Raw genomic sequence first — 17,082 nt, 5'->3', positions numbered from 1 at the left:
GTAATTGAGAGGTGAGTTCGGTCACCTGTGTTACCAGAGCCTGTGTCGCCCGACCCGAGGCTCCAATCTGTTCATCCCGACGATTCAAGCGGGCGTGGTTACCGGAGAACATCTGTTCGAAACTGGCTGCACTCGCTGAACCCATGGTGTGGTCAGATGGTTCTGTCATGGCTCGAAAGAACAGTCAAAGATTCAATAGCAAGTGAACTAGTGTTTATTAACACCAATGGACCAGAGGTAGTGTAGGTCCAAAGACTGTAGACAGAGTCAATAGTTCAGCTCGGCAACGCAGGACTCATGGGGCAGACAGCTTGCAGGAAACTAGAACATGATCCTCCGAACAAGGCAGAAGTCCAAACAGACACCAGGCACTGGAGCGAGGAGAATAGACGGAGAGTGCCGACCCGAGAACCTCCACAACCATCTGACAAAGACAAGACGGAGTGACAAACAATATATAGGACTTCCTAATCCAAAACAGCTGGCGCTGATCAGCTCATCAGCAGAACCCGAGCAGTGCTGATGAGCCGCACCCATTCAACCCACGTGCATCCACATAGCGAGGGAGAGTCAATGAATCCATGAACCGTGACAGTTGTGGACAACACAAGCAGATAAACACACACGGAGGCGCACTAGGACGGTCCTTGTTAGAGCAGTCAAAAATAAATAAATGTCATCACATAATGTTCTGTATTTTAAAAGGTAAGTGACCGTAAATGTCAGCATTATCATGCATGTAAATCATTAAAGAATGTTGTCGAGTGAAACAATTCCGTTTGTTCGGTGAGTCGAAATTTTATTTATATTTTAATTCCTACATAACATTACTCTTCTACTACGTTGAATTGTTGAACTTAAAAATATTTAGTAGTGCTTAAGTTGTAACGTAGTGCCCTTTTAAGTCAAAACCAGGCTAAGTTGTAACTTACGCACAGCTGGTGCAACCGGGGTCAGGGTATATTGTGACTGTGGTGTTAGCTGGGCTGTTGAAAACTACAATTACCATATACAATTTTCCTCCGTCTGGAATTCACACTCCATCCCATTAGGTGGCGGAAACTCAATGTTCGCTGGTTTGCAAAGCGATTTAAACACGAGAAGAAATTTGGCTAGACAGTCCACAACAGTAGTGTTGGTGTGTTTCATCACTACCATCACGTGACAGCAGGACAGCAAGCAGCACAGCAGAGGGATGGAGCAATGAAACACGTCTGCATCAGCGAGTGAGTCTCTACATCACACAACATCTGCACGTGAAACACTTTACAACGTTCAGTTAGATGACGGCTGGATTGTGATACTGAATAATTTTAAGGGTTTGTTTAAAACAGCTAGCGAGTTAGCCGGTAGCTGTTAATGGCTGTATACTTGAAATAAGATGCCTCTCGAGACAGCATGTTTCGGTGTAGCTGGCGCTTTGTTAATAAACAGAAATTGTTTGCGCGTTAATGCGGGTCAGCCGTTTTGTCGTAGACGCGTTTACAGAACTAGGCTCAGCCCATGGATCTCTGATGGATGCTGGTAAATGATCAGACGTAATCTGATTCTCTTGGTACCCGCAAAACGTTCAAATATTTAACTCGCTGCGTTTTGATCCGTGTTGTGTGATCATCTGATCGAGTAACGCACTTTAAACAGAGACAGTCAGCTAACTTCACCCAGAAATGAAAATTCTGCCATTATTTACTCACATTTGAGCTCTTCCAAATGTGTAAAAATGTCTTTGTTATGATGAACACAGAGAAAGATATTTAGAAGAATGATTATAACCAAATAAATATTGACACCCATTGACTGCCATTGTAGGAAAAATACAATTGTAGTCAAAAGTGCCCCAGAAGGGTTTGCTGTCCTACATTATTCAAAATGTCTTCCTTTTGGTTCAACAGAACCAGTGAAGTATTTTTTCCTACAATGGGAGTCAATGGGTGTCGAGATCTGTTTGCTGAACTATCCCTTTAAGACTATGTAAGTTACTGCTTGTAGCTGTATATTTGAGTGTCTTCTTTTGTGTTAGGAAGACCTCGACATAAACGCCAGTATCAGCCAATAACTTAATCAGATAAAAACTCTTAAAAGAATTGTTCAACAGAAAATGAAAATTACATTTCATAAAATGTACTCAAGCTCATGTCATTCTTTATGACCTTTTTATAGCAGAGTTATATTAAACTATCTTTGTAATGATATTGAAGAGGGGCAAAATTGCACAAACCTCTGTTAGAAGAGTTAAAAGTGGACATATTGAGTAATATGTATAATAGTATGTGTCCCGAAGTGAAATGATACATTATGTTGAATTTTCTCCAGTAATGTAAAATAATGCAGTAATAGAAATTGAAAATGGCATAGCCTCTGTTTTTGGGTATTATAATGTTGAATATAACTTATGATTGTGTTTCTTACACTGGCAGAACACACATACACATTCATATAGATCTCTATAACACTGTAGGAATGATATTAACAAGTTTCTGCAGATTATTTTGTAATAGCTGCTCTGTATGAAGACAAGTAGACATGGTCATGTTTGTTTCATTCTCTTTTTAGTGAGCACTTGTTTACATTGCTTGCAGAAGGCTAATGCTATTTGTCATCTGAAGGTCAATGGTTTATGTAATTTCTTGTAACATCTTCATTTAAAGGAAAGCGGAGGTAGTGTGTTTTAAGACTCTTAATCATGTATTCAGGATAGAGGAGCTTCACTGTAATTCAATATGAGTGATTGAAGGGTTCATGGGGTTTCTCTGGATGAGTTGCTATCTTATGATAGAATATTAAAAGCAAAGCATGTTGCATGTAAAATAGATGTTTTTCTCAAACAAGAGACATGTATTCAGAATTGTGTTAACTGGTATGTAAAGGTTAGAATGATCTACTCGATATCAGACCTTGATGCTCTGTGTCATTTCAATTGTCTGTTAATGGCTAATTTTATGAGTGCAGTCTCATGAGATTTTCTAACTGTTAGGTTTTTTGCTGTCTGTTATTCAAAGTTTAAAGTGCATGTTAATGATTGATCAGAATAGATGCTTTGGAAAACAAACAAACAGAACATTTAAATGTTGGTCTCTTAAGATGAAGGATCAGTATTATGTGTTTTGATTTGATTTAATGAAATAGTTATGATTTAACTATAGTTAGTCAAATAACAGAGAATGCAATATTGTCTAAAAGTGTCACAAAGTGTAATTGTTCTCCAAGGTGCTCTTATGATGATTATGAAAATATCAAACACATCTTTGCAGTTCTAATGCTGTAAGGTGTAAAATGGGTCACTTGTGGTTAAAATATTATCTGATGTCTAAACTTCATTTCAGAGTATATTATCGATCGATTTTTTTTTTGTCTTTCAGGGGCCTGATAATGGCCGACCGAGGATGCTAGCATTATCATGGGCAGCGTTACTTTGCGCTACTTTTGCTATGGTTGCCTCTTCACCTCCGTGACCTGGTCGATTCTTCTCTTCCTTTACTTTAACCTCAGCCTGGAAAGCCACTTGTCCTTCAGAAATGTGCCCGTCCAGAGGCAGCATCGGTTCCAGCCTCGTTTTACCCGAGGCCCGGCGCTCCAGCACGTAGACGGAGGGCAAGTTCGCAGAGAGCATGCAGCGGAGGCGGCCAAACCAGACTTCTCTCCAGAGCTGGGTAACTGGTAACTCATGCACAACTTCATGTAGAGATGGTTTACACAGACCATGACCCACCGGTATTATCATGACTGTGTTCAGGAGTGATTGCAGCTCATATGCAGTAACAAACTCTTCCAGTTTGTGAACTTCATGTCAATTTTTGGCTTTCTGGAATATATTGTTATCTAAGTTCTGTTAGACTTACATGTTAACATTACAACAAACTTTGACGGCTCATAACAGCGATTATGTCATAGAAACTTGCGGGTTACCAAGTTTGAGGAAGCTGGCAGGCTCTGTAAGTTGAACCCCTTGGGCGTAAGAGCCATCCGACATTCCCCATAGACTTTAAATGGGGAAGGGAATTGCTTGGACTGCCATTATAAAGGGCCGAGGTGGGACATCTTCACATCACAGTTTCATAGAAACATGGGGGTGGGCTCATTTTACCCAGGCAACCAATCAGTCTCTCACAATCAATATAAAGCAATTAAGCCACACCCTAGCAACAATGTTCCTATCAACCGATCCCATAGACTGCCATTATAAAAGAACCAGGTGGATATATTTGCAGCATAATGACATATACACGTGGGTGGACTCATTTAACCCAGGAAGCCAATCCAGGTGGATTCTTTATAAAGCTATGAAGCCACGCCCATCATGTTAGCATCATGATGACAACATGTTAAAATCATGTTAATACATTCTAATGACATGCTAACAACATACTAAGACAGGTTTTCTTTAGACTTAAGCCTGGTCTTCCCAGACTATCAAAAGGAGAAACAATGCAGATTTATTTTTACAGCCTTCTTTGCTCTTATTTACCGATAATAGTGGAGGGCTCTGTATATACAAGTAGATGCTGCTATTCTACTGTTTATGCACGTTAAAGATGGCATTATAGATGCACTTCACATAGATTCTGTTTTGTTGATCCACGGATCTTTTGGTCTCGATTTTCCATCAACAATCAACTTAAAAGGCCAATTGGGCTTCTAACAGTGACTGTTTTTCTGAGTCTCCTGATGTTTGTTTTCAGGGATGATTTTTAACAAGCAGGACCAAGAAGTGCGAGACATGGGCTATCACAAACATGCTTTCAACGTGCTCATCAGTAACCGCCTCGGCTACCACAGAGACGTGCCCGACACCAGGAACGACAAGTATGTGTGCTAACCGGTGGAATCATTAGCCGTGTTGGATCATTGTTTGACTTCAGTATGTTACGTTTATCATAAAAATTGTTGTTGGGTTAAAATGTAACATTTATGAGCTCAAGGTGTACGTCAGGTTTTGTGTAAAACATGCTGTGTTGCATTTGTACTTTACAGGTGTAGAGACAGGATTTATCCCATGACCTTGCCAACGGCCAGCATAGTGATATGTTTCTTCAATGAGGCCTTCTCTGCCCTCCTGAGGACTGTTCACAGCGTGCTGGATCGCACACCAAACTACCTGCTCCACGAAATTATACTAGTGGACGATCACAGTGAACTGGGCAAGCCACTTTATTTCTCTACAAGCACTGAAAGCGTGAAGCGATTATTGTTCTTCTGCCATAAGAGTCTTTGGAAGCACATAGAATCCAACAGAAGAAAGTTATGAGATTTGGCACACTGACAGAGGACTCATGTTTATGTTTATAGGGTTAAGGCTGTGTGCATAATGTTGAATAAAAGAAATCTTGTGTGAGTTCAAGTGCAAGAAGTTCAAGTGCCATCGGCTGTCTGTCTGATGGATGCATGATTGTGTTTGACAGATAATCTGAAGGAAGATCTGGACATTTACATTCAACAGAACCTGCAGAAGAAAGTAAAGCTGGTTCGTAATGAGAGGAGGGAGGGGCTGATCCGTGGGAGGATGATCGGAGCGTCTCACGCTAAAGGTCTGACAATGCATTACTGCAAGAATTTTTTCATAGTAGAGAAGATTTCTGTGTTTTCCAAAGAAGAAAGATTATTCTCGGCTGGGGAAGAGTACACACAAGCAAATGTTTCCTCTCGAGCAAAGGAGTGTCCAACCACACTTTAACCAATATTTATAATAATTCCTAATAAAGAATATACTCTTTTCAGTTCAAAGAATTTGACTCCCATAGTTATATTTTGTCCATGCAGGCTCTTTAGTAGAGACCGTAGTTGTTGACTTTATGGTACTGGTAATATGTACTTACGACCGCCCATCGACATATAATTCAGAAAAACCCCAACAGCCAGTGTTTCAACAGCCAGTGTTTCAACAACTACGCTAAAAATCACACAGAACACATTTACACAATCACTAAGCTAAGACCTTTACTTTACTTATACTTTTAGCTGTTCAATTACCTCACTAGTGGAGATGGGTTAGGATATCTAGGTAACAATTTTTTTTTATATCTTAAACCCTGTAGACCTAAACTAGCACACTATCTACCACTAACACAATATCTGCTTCAGCTATCCATGACCTTTAAGTGTCAAACTCATAGTACTTGTTCAGGTTTTACACTGATTGGTGGTTTTATAGCAAATGTGTAGCCAAATAGGACATTTTCTCAAAATTCAATTGCCGTCATGCCATCCTGCATGTATACTTTCTTCAGTTGAACAAGAGTAAATAATTCAAACACTGTCATGTTATTGAGTTATTCTCTTATGTTGTATTTAAAACGAAAAAGATCCAAAAAGCACATCTATTAAATCCCAGCCATCTGTAATGCTTTGTCTCTGTGTCACCTCAGGTGAGGTGTTGGTGTTTTTGGACAGTCATTGTGAGGTGAATGAGGCCTGGCTACAGCCGCTGCTCTCGCCTATCAAGGAGAACCGAAAAAGCGTGGTGTGTCCCGTCATCGACATCATCAGCGCAGACACGCTGGCCTACAGCCCTTCTCCTATCGTGCGGGGGGGATTTAACTGGGGCTTGCACTTTAAATGGGACCCGGTGCCCATGTCTGAACTCAACAGTCCTGATGGAGTTATCAGGTACCATTGAATATTTTATCCAGTGAAATTTGCCTTTACCGTATAGCATTAGATGTGTTTGTGTGGTTATTAGCGGACTGCAGGGCAGGTAATCAATTCCAAAAATAATCAATTCTTTGATTCCAAGGCGTTGAGTCTCTTTAAGAGCCTTCATAAGCACAAACCCGCACCTTAGCTGATGTCATTGGTCAACTAAATCACATTAGTTTCTTGTCTTAAACAGTACAGACTTCAGAAAAAAACGAGTGGATCTAGAGTTGTGGAATGACATCAAATATTCTGTTTGCACACACAATGCAGATATAATAACATGTATGCACACATTTAACAAATCATGTAAGTACGTCTGCTTTTCAGACGGACTGTTAACTCTTTCACCGCCCTTGACGAGTTATCTCGTCATTTAAAAAAAAAACGGTTCCCCGCCAAAGACGAGTTATTACGAAAATCAGTAATTGTACTGCTATACAGCAGGTGGCGCTATTACACACCTTTGGGAAAAAGTACAGAATCCCAGAACCTAGAACGTATATGTTTTAGCGTTTTTTAATGATTGTTCTGAGTGTAATCTGGGCGGAATCTTTGATACAAAAAGTTAATTATCTCAGCTGTTTAATCAAAGTGATACATTTTTGAAGAAACCTACACACATCTACAGAGTGATAAAAAACGAACAAATGAAGATAGAAGAATACGGTTCCTTTTGTTTAAAAGCAGCTGAGACTCTGTTCTTTTAATTTGACATATTGTTTATCCATATATTCTTTACAGAAAAGTTACTGTGAGTCATTAAATTTGGGTGAAAATGTAAAAAAATGCTGGCAACTTTTTTTTTTAAAAGGCTGGCGGGGAAAAAGTTAGTGGACTGTCTTCTCTTACTCTCTACTGATGAGCTCAGTATGTGCGTGAAGAGAATAACATGTATATAAAGCACAGTCACTCAACTTATTTGCTTGGACATATGTTCAAAGCTGGGCAGAACTTGTTCAACACCTGTATGCCCTACTTGCATTTAACAGTTATATTAATGTACAATTTACTGATTATCGATCTATGATTATCTATAATCCTCAAGTACACTACAGTGGTCTAAAAATGGTTTCAATGTGAAATGTGGCACTGTCATGAAGAATTACTTGTGTTGGGTTTTCCCTGCAGGTCTCCCACGATGGCAGGTGGGCTGTTCGCCATGGACAGGAATTACTTTCATGAACTGGGTCAGTATGATCCAGGCATGGACATCTGGGGAGGGGAGAACTTGGAAATCTCTTTCCGGGTATGTAGGATACTGACTCTTTACTGGTTTTCCAAACTAACAGCCCAACACAGTATATATACAGTGGTGTGAAAAAGTATTTGCCCCTTTCTGATTTTTTTTGTGCATATTTATCATGCTTAAATGATTCAGATCATCAAACAAAATGTTAATTTCTAAAAGAAGAAAAGAAGAGTATATACAAAATGCAGTTTTTGAATGATGGATTTATGAAGGGAAAAAACAATTTGATCCTATGTGAAAAAGAATTGCCCCCCTTGGTAAATCATAAATTAATTGTGATGAATTCAATAACTGAGTTAAATTTTACAGGCCACACTCAAGCCTAATTACTGCCAAACCTGTTGAAACAAGAAATCACTTAAGTAGAACCTGTCTGACAAACTGAAGTAGTCTAAAAGATCTCAAAAAGCAACACATCATGCCGCGATCTAAAGAAATTCAAGAAAAGATGAGAAACAAAGTAATTGAAATGTATCAGTCTAGAAAGGATAACAAAGCCATTTCTAAGGCTTTGGGACCCCAGCAACTACAGTGAGAGCCATTATCCACAAATGGAGAAAGCATAGAACAGTGGTAAACCGTCCCAGGAGTGGCCGGCCTACCAATATTACTCCAAGAGCACAACGACGACTCGTCCAGGAGGTGATAAAAGATCCCCGAACAACATCTAAAGAACTGCAGGCTTCTCTTGCTTCAGTTAAGGTCAGTGTTCATGATTCTACAATAAGAAAGAGACTGTGCAAAAATGGCATCCATGGGAGAGTTCAAAGGCAAAAAACGCTGCTGACCAAAAAGAACACAAAGGCTCGTCTCACATTTGCTAAAAAAAACATGACGATCCCCAAAACTTTTGGGCAAATATTCTGTGGACTGATGAGACAAAGGTTGAATGTTTTGGAAGGTGTGCGTGCCGTTACATCTGGCTTAAAACTAACACCGTATTTGTAAAAAGAACACCATACCAGCTGTCAAACATGGTGGAGGTAGTGTGATGGTCTAGGGCTGCTTTACAGCTTCAGGACCTGGACGACTGGCCATAATTGATGGAACCATGATGGAACAGTGCTTAAACGCACTTGGGTTATGCAGCAGGACAATGATCCAAAACACACCAGCTATTCCACCCATGAATGGCAATAGCTTTTGGAGTGGTCTAGTCAAAGTCCCGACTTAAATCCAATTGAAATGTTGTGGCATGACCTTAAAAAAGGCTGTTCTTGCTCGAGGACCGGTCAATGTGGCTGAATTAAAACAATTCTGCAAAGAAGAGTGGGCCAACATTCCTCCACAGCGATGACAGGAAAGACTCCACAGGAAAGACTTTCGCAAACACTTGATTGCATTTGTTGTCGCCAAGGGTGGCACAACTAGTTATTAGGTTTAGGGGGCAATTAATTTTCACATATGGTCAGAAATGTTTAGATTGTTTTTTCCCTTAATAAATACCACCATTGTTAAAATCTGCATTCTGTATTTGCTCTGGTTTTCTTTGTGTAAAATGAAAACTTGTTTGTTGATCTGGATCATTTAATCATGACAATTATGCAAAAAAAAACGAAAAATAAGGAATGCAAATACCTTTTCACACCACTGTACATACAACAAAAAAAACGTTTAAATCGAATAATTCTACATTTTTGGTAGCGTGTAGCACAACCCACTTGAATGATATTAATTTGACTACTTCTTCTACTTATACTAGCTTCAACTTTCTCACTCTCAAAAAAAAAAGAAATATAATTATCATCCGCTTACATATACATTGTTTATTTTTTTGTCCTCTCTCTAGATCTGGATGTGTGGGGGACAGTTACTGATCGTTCCCTGCTCCAGGGTGGGACATATCTTCCGCAAGCGCCGGCCCTACGGCTCACCTGGCGGCCAAGATACAATGGCCCACAATTCCCTGCGCCTGGCCCATGTCTGGATGGATGAGTACAAGGTGAGGTTGAATTTCAGAAGAAGACTGTGGTCAGGGGCACCAGGTTTAGAATGAAGTCTCCTTAAAATAATGCTTACAACCCAGTGGCTTAGTGGTTCGAGCATGGCGCTAGCAATGTCAAGGTCGTGGGTACGATCCCAGGGGATTGCACATAGTCAGAATAAAATGCATAGCACAATGCAATGAAAGTCGCTTTGGATTAAAGAGTCTGCCAAATGCATAACATTTTTAAATGTAAAACCCATGATTACAGTTTTTGTATGTTTTTCGATGATGGATGTCGATTCATAACACTTACTTTTTGTGTTGCAAACATGAATTGTGCCTGAAAGTATGCAGCTTGTTGAGTTTGTGTGTATTTTTTGTGATATACTGTTTTCTTCATAAAATCAACCTAATTCATAATTTATAGAACATTCTGTGAAAATATAATCTTGTCATCTTCAATATAGACTGAGTAATGACAGATTGAAATCACAGTGAAACTAAAGCTTGAAATCAAACTTTAATACTTATGGGACTTAAGGCTGAATTTACACAGACTAGGTCACATATTAGATCCGGTCATCTTGAAGGACTCTTGACCGTGTCATTTATGTATGTCTTCATTAGGAGCAGTACTTTGCCTTGCGTCCTGAACTGAGGAACCGTGACTACGGAGACATAAGCGAGCGGGTCGACATTCGGAAGCGGTTGCAGTGTCACTCTTTCAAATGGTATCTGGACAATATTTATCCTGAGATGCAGGTTCTCTCCCCACACAAGCCCCAGCAGCCCGTCTTCATTAACAAGGGTTTGAAGAGACCCAAAGTCCTGCAGCGGGGTCGGGTAAGACCTCTACTCATGTCTACCGCAGCCAGTCATCACGATCAGAGCTCTTATGGTCAACTCGATTATTCGGATTATTGTCTTTGTGTTTGTCTCATGTAGAGCAGTGCTGCTCAAACTTGGCCCCCAAGATGGTGCCAGAGGCCACAGTTTATGAAATATAATATTCATCATTAATTCTGTGTAATCAATAATTAATTAATAACTGTCCAGCATTGTATAATTGAATGTTTTTGGTGTAATTATGTCCTATTTACTAGTACACCAAATAATAGTATCTAAAAGAACAGGGTTTAATGAGTTATGGATTTACTTAAAGGATCTGTATGTAACACTGACACCTAGCGGATGAGCTTTGTATTGCAGTCCAAATTCGAAATATTGGCCAGGGTTTTCCCCGCCCCTCCTCCTCAGACTCCACACTCACAGGAGTTGCAATACACTTATAAGAGTGTTCATTTAAATAATAACCAGGTGCCTAACTAGTCCTGCTGTATCTTATACCATAGTATTTATCAAAAGTAAAGTGTAGTAAAATTCCCAGATACTACCGTGTTCCCTTACGAAAATAAACTTTCAATTAAAACGGCCACTTTAGTTAAGCTATTGTAAGCACAATTTAACCATTGTGTTACTTCAGTATAACTTGAGTTAACCATGGTATTACTGTAATATGTAGTATGCTGCAGTTTACTATAGTGAACGCTGTAATATACTATGTTATTGTTTCACGTGGTCACCACTCATCTCTTGCATGTCACTTTGTCAAAGCACAAGATGTAACTATGGCCTTAGAGTTTGTCTGTGGCCTAAAGCAACACTCTGTTCTTGACTGCTATGTCTAAACAAGACACGCCCCTGCATTACCATATGGACACAGAAAAGTAGAAATAAATAAATGTGAAATTGTAAAAATGTGGAAATGCATATATTCTAACATTACTGCATTAAAGAAATACAAAAATTTAGAAATAAATAAGTTTCGAAGTTTTTCAGGGTGAAAATGAATTGGAATAAAACGGGTCCAAAGAAATACATTTCTTAAAGCTTTACAATATTTCCAGGATCTTTTTTCTAAACTTAAAAAAGTCTCTCGTGTTGTTGTGTTTTCCCTCAGCTGCGTAATCTGCTGGCTAATAAATGTCTGGTGGCACAGGGGCGTCCAACTCAGAAGGGCGGTGCTGTTGTGGTGAGAGACTGTGATCCACAGGACCGAGAGCAGGTACAGCGATGGCTTATGGACTTCATCTTCACACTCATACTGTCTTAAATTATACCTAAATGAAAGCCTCATTCATACCATCAGTGTCTCAAATCTGATGGTTTTAGTGGAAAGCTTGGTCCTTTGTCATTAATATATTGTATGACCTGTATGTGCCATTTCTTTAAGTCCAAAACTAAATACTCACTATTCCTTTTTTCCACTTTTATAAAACAGCGATTTGTGCCATGATAAAATACCAAAAGACTTTCCATTTTGTGATTTGCATTTCTTACAAATTATGGAATTAATGTCGCTAGACCATTTATTTCATAACATAGTACTGGAATAAGAAAAACGCTGACCTTTATAATGATATTTAATGAGGATAAAAAAAAAAAAGAGTTAACAAAGACATGATTTTGGAATATGAATCAGACATAACAAGATGACACTGCGAGTCTTTGTGTTTTAAAGGAGTGGGCCTATGATGAGGAGCATGAGTTGATTTTAGCTGGCCTGTTGTGTTTGGACATGTCTGAGATTCGTTCCTCTGACCCACCACGACTCATGAAGTGTCACGGATCGGGTGGATCTCAGCAGTGGACACTGGGGGTGAGAAATCGTTCTGTTATGCTTCTTATATTCATGTACACTAGTGCTACAACTGACAGCTGATCAAAGAAATAAAATGCTGGAAATGATGTCATGTGCAGGGGCAGGATTCACAAAACTGTTCTTAAGGACCTACACGCCCTGTCCAAATCAAATCATGCCCGGCCGTGTTTGACACCTAAAGCCTGGTTCCACTGACTAGTGTGAGTGCTCGCTACCTTTGGAAAGGGGGCAGTATGAGCGCAAATCGCACCAGAGAGCAGAACTGAAAGCATTGCGTAAAATATGAGACTGTCAATTCCTCCCTGAGATTCAGCTGTCACCAAAAAAATCATCTGATACACAGCACACATAATGTAACGCTATGTGTAACGATCGGCTTTATGATAACAAAGTACGCGATGGTGATTTCAAAGCATAATGAGCCGTGTACCATCATATCGCTCTCGTATGACAATTACATGATAAGCGGTCTGTGCAGTGCACGCATGAAGTTAAACACTAGGGCTGGGTATCGATTCAGAGGTTTTCGATTCGATTCTCAAGCTCTGGATTTTATTCGGTTCAATGCATTCATACAGATAAAAATCATATAGATATTTAAAAAAAAGGACTGTAAACATGAGATTAACATTTTAACAAAACGTTAATTTATGCAAGTATCATTTCAAATACGGTCAAACAGCACTTCTATATACCACTGCTGTGTGTTGCAATGTACAGCTAAATTGAACTACTTTCTCATTGTTCGATTTCTCTTCTTTAAGTCTCCCCAACTGGAAACTGCCGAGGGAAAATTTGATTCGCTACTTATGTTGATGGACATCTGATTTCACCTCTCATTGAACAAAGCTTTTATTTTGACGTTCGGCGGCAGTGCTTGCACATGAAACTGCACACGAAAGTCAAGCAAGTCACTTGGCAGAAAGACTGAATGCAGCAGCGTTTATCGCTATCTTTACTCTGTTTAGAACGGGGAAAGTTGTTGCGCGAATGATTGTACAGCATGAAATCTGAGATTTCTTTTTGAAGACTGACGAAAGATAGAAAGGAAGCAAATTGATCGCTGCAATTTGCTGAAACAAAAAGAATATTGAAATGTGGATTCTTGAAGCCTTTTCATATCAGATTCAGCCAGGTGCGTTTTTTTTTTTTTGTTGAACCATACCATAATAGTGTTATCTACCTCCCTTCTTACGTCTCAACTTTGTTGTGTAAATTAAAAGTTTTCCCAGAATTTTCTTACCTTAGATAAATATAAACAGAGATCCCATAATTCTTTAAACTTTCTTTGCAGGTGTACTTAATACAAACTTTAGAAATAACTGCAGGTGCATTATATACATTTTCATGCCACGGCTGGTGAGGCTTTTCAAACGCATGGAATGGCAAGCATATTTTCATGTGACTTTCTTGCCCCGTGCTTACAGAAGAGATAATGCACGTTTAAATATGTCATTAAAACAGATGTTGTTTAGTTTGGTTCCATACACTCTGTGTTAATGCGGTGGAGACACATTAGTGCGTCTACAAATGGGATTAAACACTTAAAATATAGGATTATGCACCAATTTCATTTTGACTTGTTCTAACTTTTTATTAGTTTCAAATGCAACAAGGGAATGAGCATTATTTAAATAAATTTAATTGATCTTGCCTCTACATATCTTGCACATAAGGATTTTTATGTGATGCTAGTTTGCACAGCGTCCATAATCCTGTAACCTATGGAAACTGAAACGGTTGCTTAAATAGGGGGTAACTTCAGTAGTCAGAGTTCGATGGGGTTTAACCTTTAGTACAGGTGCACTATTGAACCTTCTCCGTCTCCATAGCTCTTCTGGTATTGGTGCAAATTCTTGCTTGCGCCCATCATTCACTGGAGTAATTTCCGGTCCTTACGATGTTTTCATTATTTTTTACGCAGTAACAAGCGAGATTTTAAATATAAGGAAGTAGAATACGTCACACAAAATATTCTTTAGTAAAAATACAATCACAGATTTTAAAAGCTACTTAAAAATGTTCAGGTACACAACTCAACTTTATTTATATAGCGCTTTTTACAATTTTCATTGTTACAAAGCAGCTGTACATGAGACACATTGAATACAAGAAAAACATCTAAAGGCATATAAAAACAAGAAAAAGGTGAAAACAACAAAAAACAGACATACAAATGCTGGAAACACAAAAAACCTACTCAATACAGTAGCGCGTGTAAATGTAGTTTGATACTTTGAACCCTTGTATTAAATACACCTAATAATCCTATTGGGTTAAACCACTGAACTGGTAAATCAAAGGTTGCTGGTTCGATCCCAGCAGCCACCACCAGTGTGTCCTTGAGCAAGACACTTTACTCCATGTTGCTCCAGGGGGATTGTCCCTGTAATAAGTGCACTGTAAGTCGCTTTGGATAAAAGCGTCTGCCGAATGACTAAATGTAAATGTAATCCACCAGCTGTAGGTTTGATGGATTCCGTTGTGCCGAGAGCGATCACTTTGTTTATGTTAACTTCATCTTGAGAAAGAAATCCAAGAATGGTTTTAAGATTTTTTTTTCGGAATTACAAAATATTCCTCTGTTTTTTCTTAAATTCAAATTTGAGAGAAAATAAGTATTTTTTTCCCCCTTACTCCATATGTACACCAAACGGGACCAGTGTCTAATGGGATTGTCGCGGCTCATCCAGTGTGTTCAAAATTATAAATTATGATTGGATCTAATGCGTTTTATTATCTTTTGTTGTGTCGCATCCTGCCACATCCGTTTTGTGAATCAATCCCCAGGTTATTGAGACTTTGTTGGTAAATGCTCTTACTGTACAAATTGTACAATTTGAAAGATATAAAGTCAGAAGGTCTAAAATTAAAAAACAAAAATCATTATTGACTGCTAAGCAATTTCTTCTGTCTTCCCAGAAAAATAACTGGCTCTACCAGGTGTCAGTAGGTCAGTGTTTGGCTGTTGTGGACCCCCTCAGCGTCAAAGGATACGTTGCTATGGCAATCTGTGATGAGACCCAGTCCCAGCAGTGGCAGCTGGAGGGTTGAGGATGCTGTTAGTGTGAAATACAGCTCCTCTTGCTGGGGAAAGAACGGTGTTGCAGGACCCTCACAAATCTTGATCACCGTAGGAATGAAGAGATCACATGTGTTATCCGAAAGATTCTTCCTTGGTGTGAACTGTCACAATCCTTTATTCTTTCCCCAGAAACATCTATTTTTAGAGCATTTTAAAAATGTGTGTTTATAGTGTTTGTAAGTTTGAATCATTTTAATTTTCTCTTTGAAATGTAACCGATTTGCACAGAGAAACTATTTTTATTGTATTACAGTTGTAAGGTGTGAATTAATAAATGAAAATAACTTGTAATGTGCTAGATTTAACCTTAAATCTTTACTGATTACTTGGGCATTTTCTGGTATTATACCTGTGCATGTTTGTTCAGGTGAATTTTTAAATGCCCTGTTTTCTTTGGTCACCGAATTTACCTTGAAATTAATTCCCTTTATTTCCAATATAGACACAGTTGATGTTTAGTAAAATATACACTCTTAAAATAGATGAAACCAGCCGTTGGGAACTAAATCAACCTGTGCTGGGTTATTGTTGGTTCATGCAACCCTTTTCTTGGTTATTCTCAACCCAGCATCAGGATGAACTCAACAGTTGGGTTACATTAACTTTTGCATTTGATTTTGTGTTAGACTTCACAGAATGAATCAGTATTTCTCTATTATTTACTAGTTCAGTTATTATTGTAATATATAAGCAGTTGATCAAGAAACATGTCAGGTTTTTTGTATCAAATAAACAAGCAAGCAGTTCCATTAGCACATAAAAAGAAAGAAAGTAGCACTGTTGAAAGTACAGTGTGTAAAATGAATAAAATGCTTAATATCTTCTCTTAAAAACATTTAAATTTGACTTGAAAATATTTGTATTTTTTATGAAATTGCACTTATTGACACACCATACCAAATAAAAGTGAATTGTACCTTTTGGACTATTTGAGTGGGTGACATAAAATAAAGACATAATGTGCCTAAAAATACTGTTTGAGTAGCTATTTGTATGAATGTGCAGGCTGTTGTAACCCTCACTAAACACTGCTGGAGTGTGAGGGAACTGACTTCCTTCTTGTGTTTGTGGAAAGCATAGCAGCCTAATCATCTTGACAGGCGGATTGTTAAGCGGGTCACGCCCACTGAATGGCAGAAAGACTAAATGCAGCCATGCTTCACTATCTCGTGCTCATCGCCATTTGTTGTTTGATTGTGATTGGTTGTACAAATAGATTGAGCACGAAATCTGAGATTTCTTTTAAAAGGGCATCGGTACCTTAAAAATAACGTGTTACCATATGGAAGCATATGAAAATGAAAATGCAATCCCAAATGTTCAACCTGTTAATGTTAATGCATTACGGGAAAATGACATTAGAATTTTCTTTTTGCTACAGTTTTGCTTGACTATCTTAAACATATATAATCAATCCGGGGAATGCATTTTCATTTTGCAACTTAAATAGCGTTAAAAATATCAATTTAAATAACATTAAAACTAGTGTAGGAACTTACAAATGTAATTGATATAATTTAATTTTT

General features: G+C 38.6%; 1 protein-coding gene across 1 annotated transcript; it reads left to right on the top strand.

Moving 5' to 3' along the window:
- Nucleotides 1-1,075: 1,075 nt before the first annotated feature.
- Nucleotides 1,076-16,477, top strand: galnt11 (UDP-N-acetyl-alpha-D-galactosamine:polypeptide N-acetylgalactosaminyltransferase 11 (GalNAc-T11)). The gene is made up of 12 exons (XM_056738542.1): nt 1,076-1,226; nt 3,360-3,650; nt 4,680-4,803; nt 4,972-5,138; nt 5,400-5,525; nt 6,363-6,603; nt 7,762-7,879; nt 9,672-9,824; nt 10,437-10,652; nt 11,770-11,874; nt 12,331-12,468; nt 15,394-16,477. Exons 2-12 carry the CDS (start codon nt 3,398-3,400, stop codon nt 15,523-15,525), a joined length of 1,773 nt encoding a protein of 590 aa, XP_056594520.1. The 5' UTR covers nt 1,076-1,226; nt 3,360-3,397; the 3' UTR covers nt 15,526-16,477.
- Nucleotides 16,478-17,082: the final 605 nt, after the last annotated feature.

The sequence above is a fragment of the Triplophysa dalaica genome, chromosome 23 (genome assembly GCF_015846415.1).
Source record: "Triplophysa dalaica isolate WHDGS20190420 chromosome 23, ASM1584641v1, whole genome shotgun sequence".
NCBI classification, from domain to species: domain Eukaryota; kingdom Metazoa; phylum Chordata; class Actinopteri; order Cypriniformes; family Nemacheilidae; genus Triplophysa; species Triplophysa dalaica.
The sequence above is the reverse complement of the archived record's forward strand: the minus strand, read 5'-3'. Positions and strand labels throughout refer to the sequence as shown.

Excerpts from the sequence above, each read along its gene's own strand:
- galnt11 (XM_056738542.1), top strand. The coding sequence starts at position 3,398 with ATGGGCAGCGTTACTTTGCGCTACTTTTGCTATGGTTGCCTCTTCACC. Across the intron at positions 5,139-5,399 it reads GGACGATCACAGTGAACTGG|ATAATCTGAAGGAAGATCTG; the intron begins GCAAGCCACTTT and ends TGTGTTTGACAG. Across the intron at positions 12,469-15,393 it reads CTCAGCAGTGGACACTGGGG|AAAAATAACTGGCTCTACCA; the intron begins GTGAGAAATCGT and ends CTGTCTTCCCAG.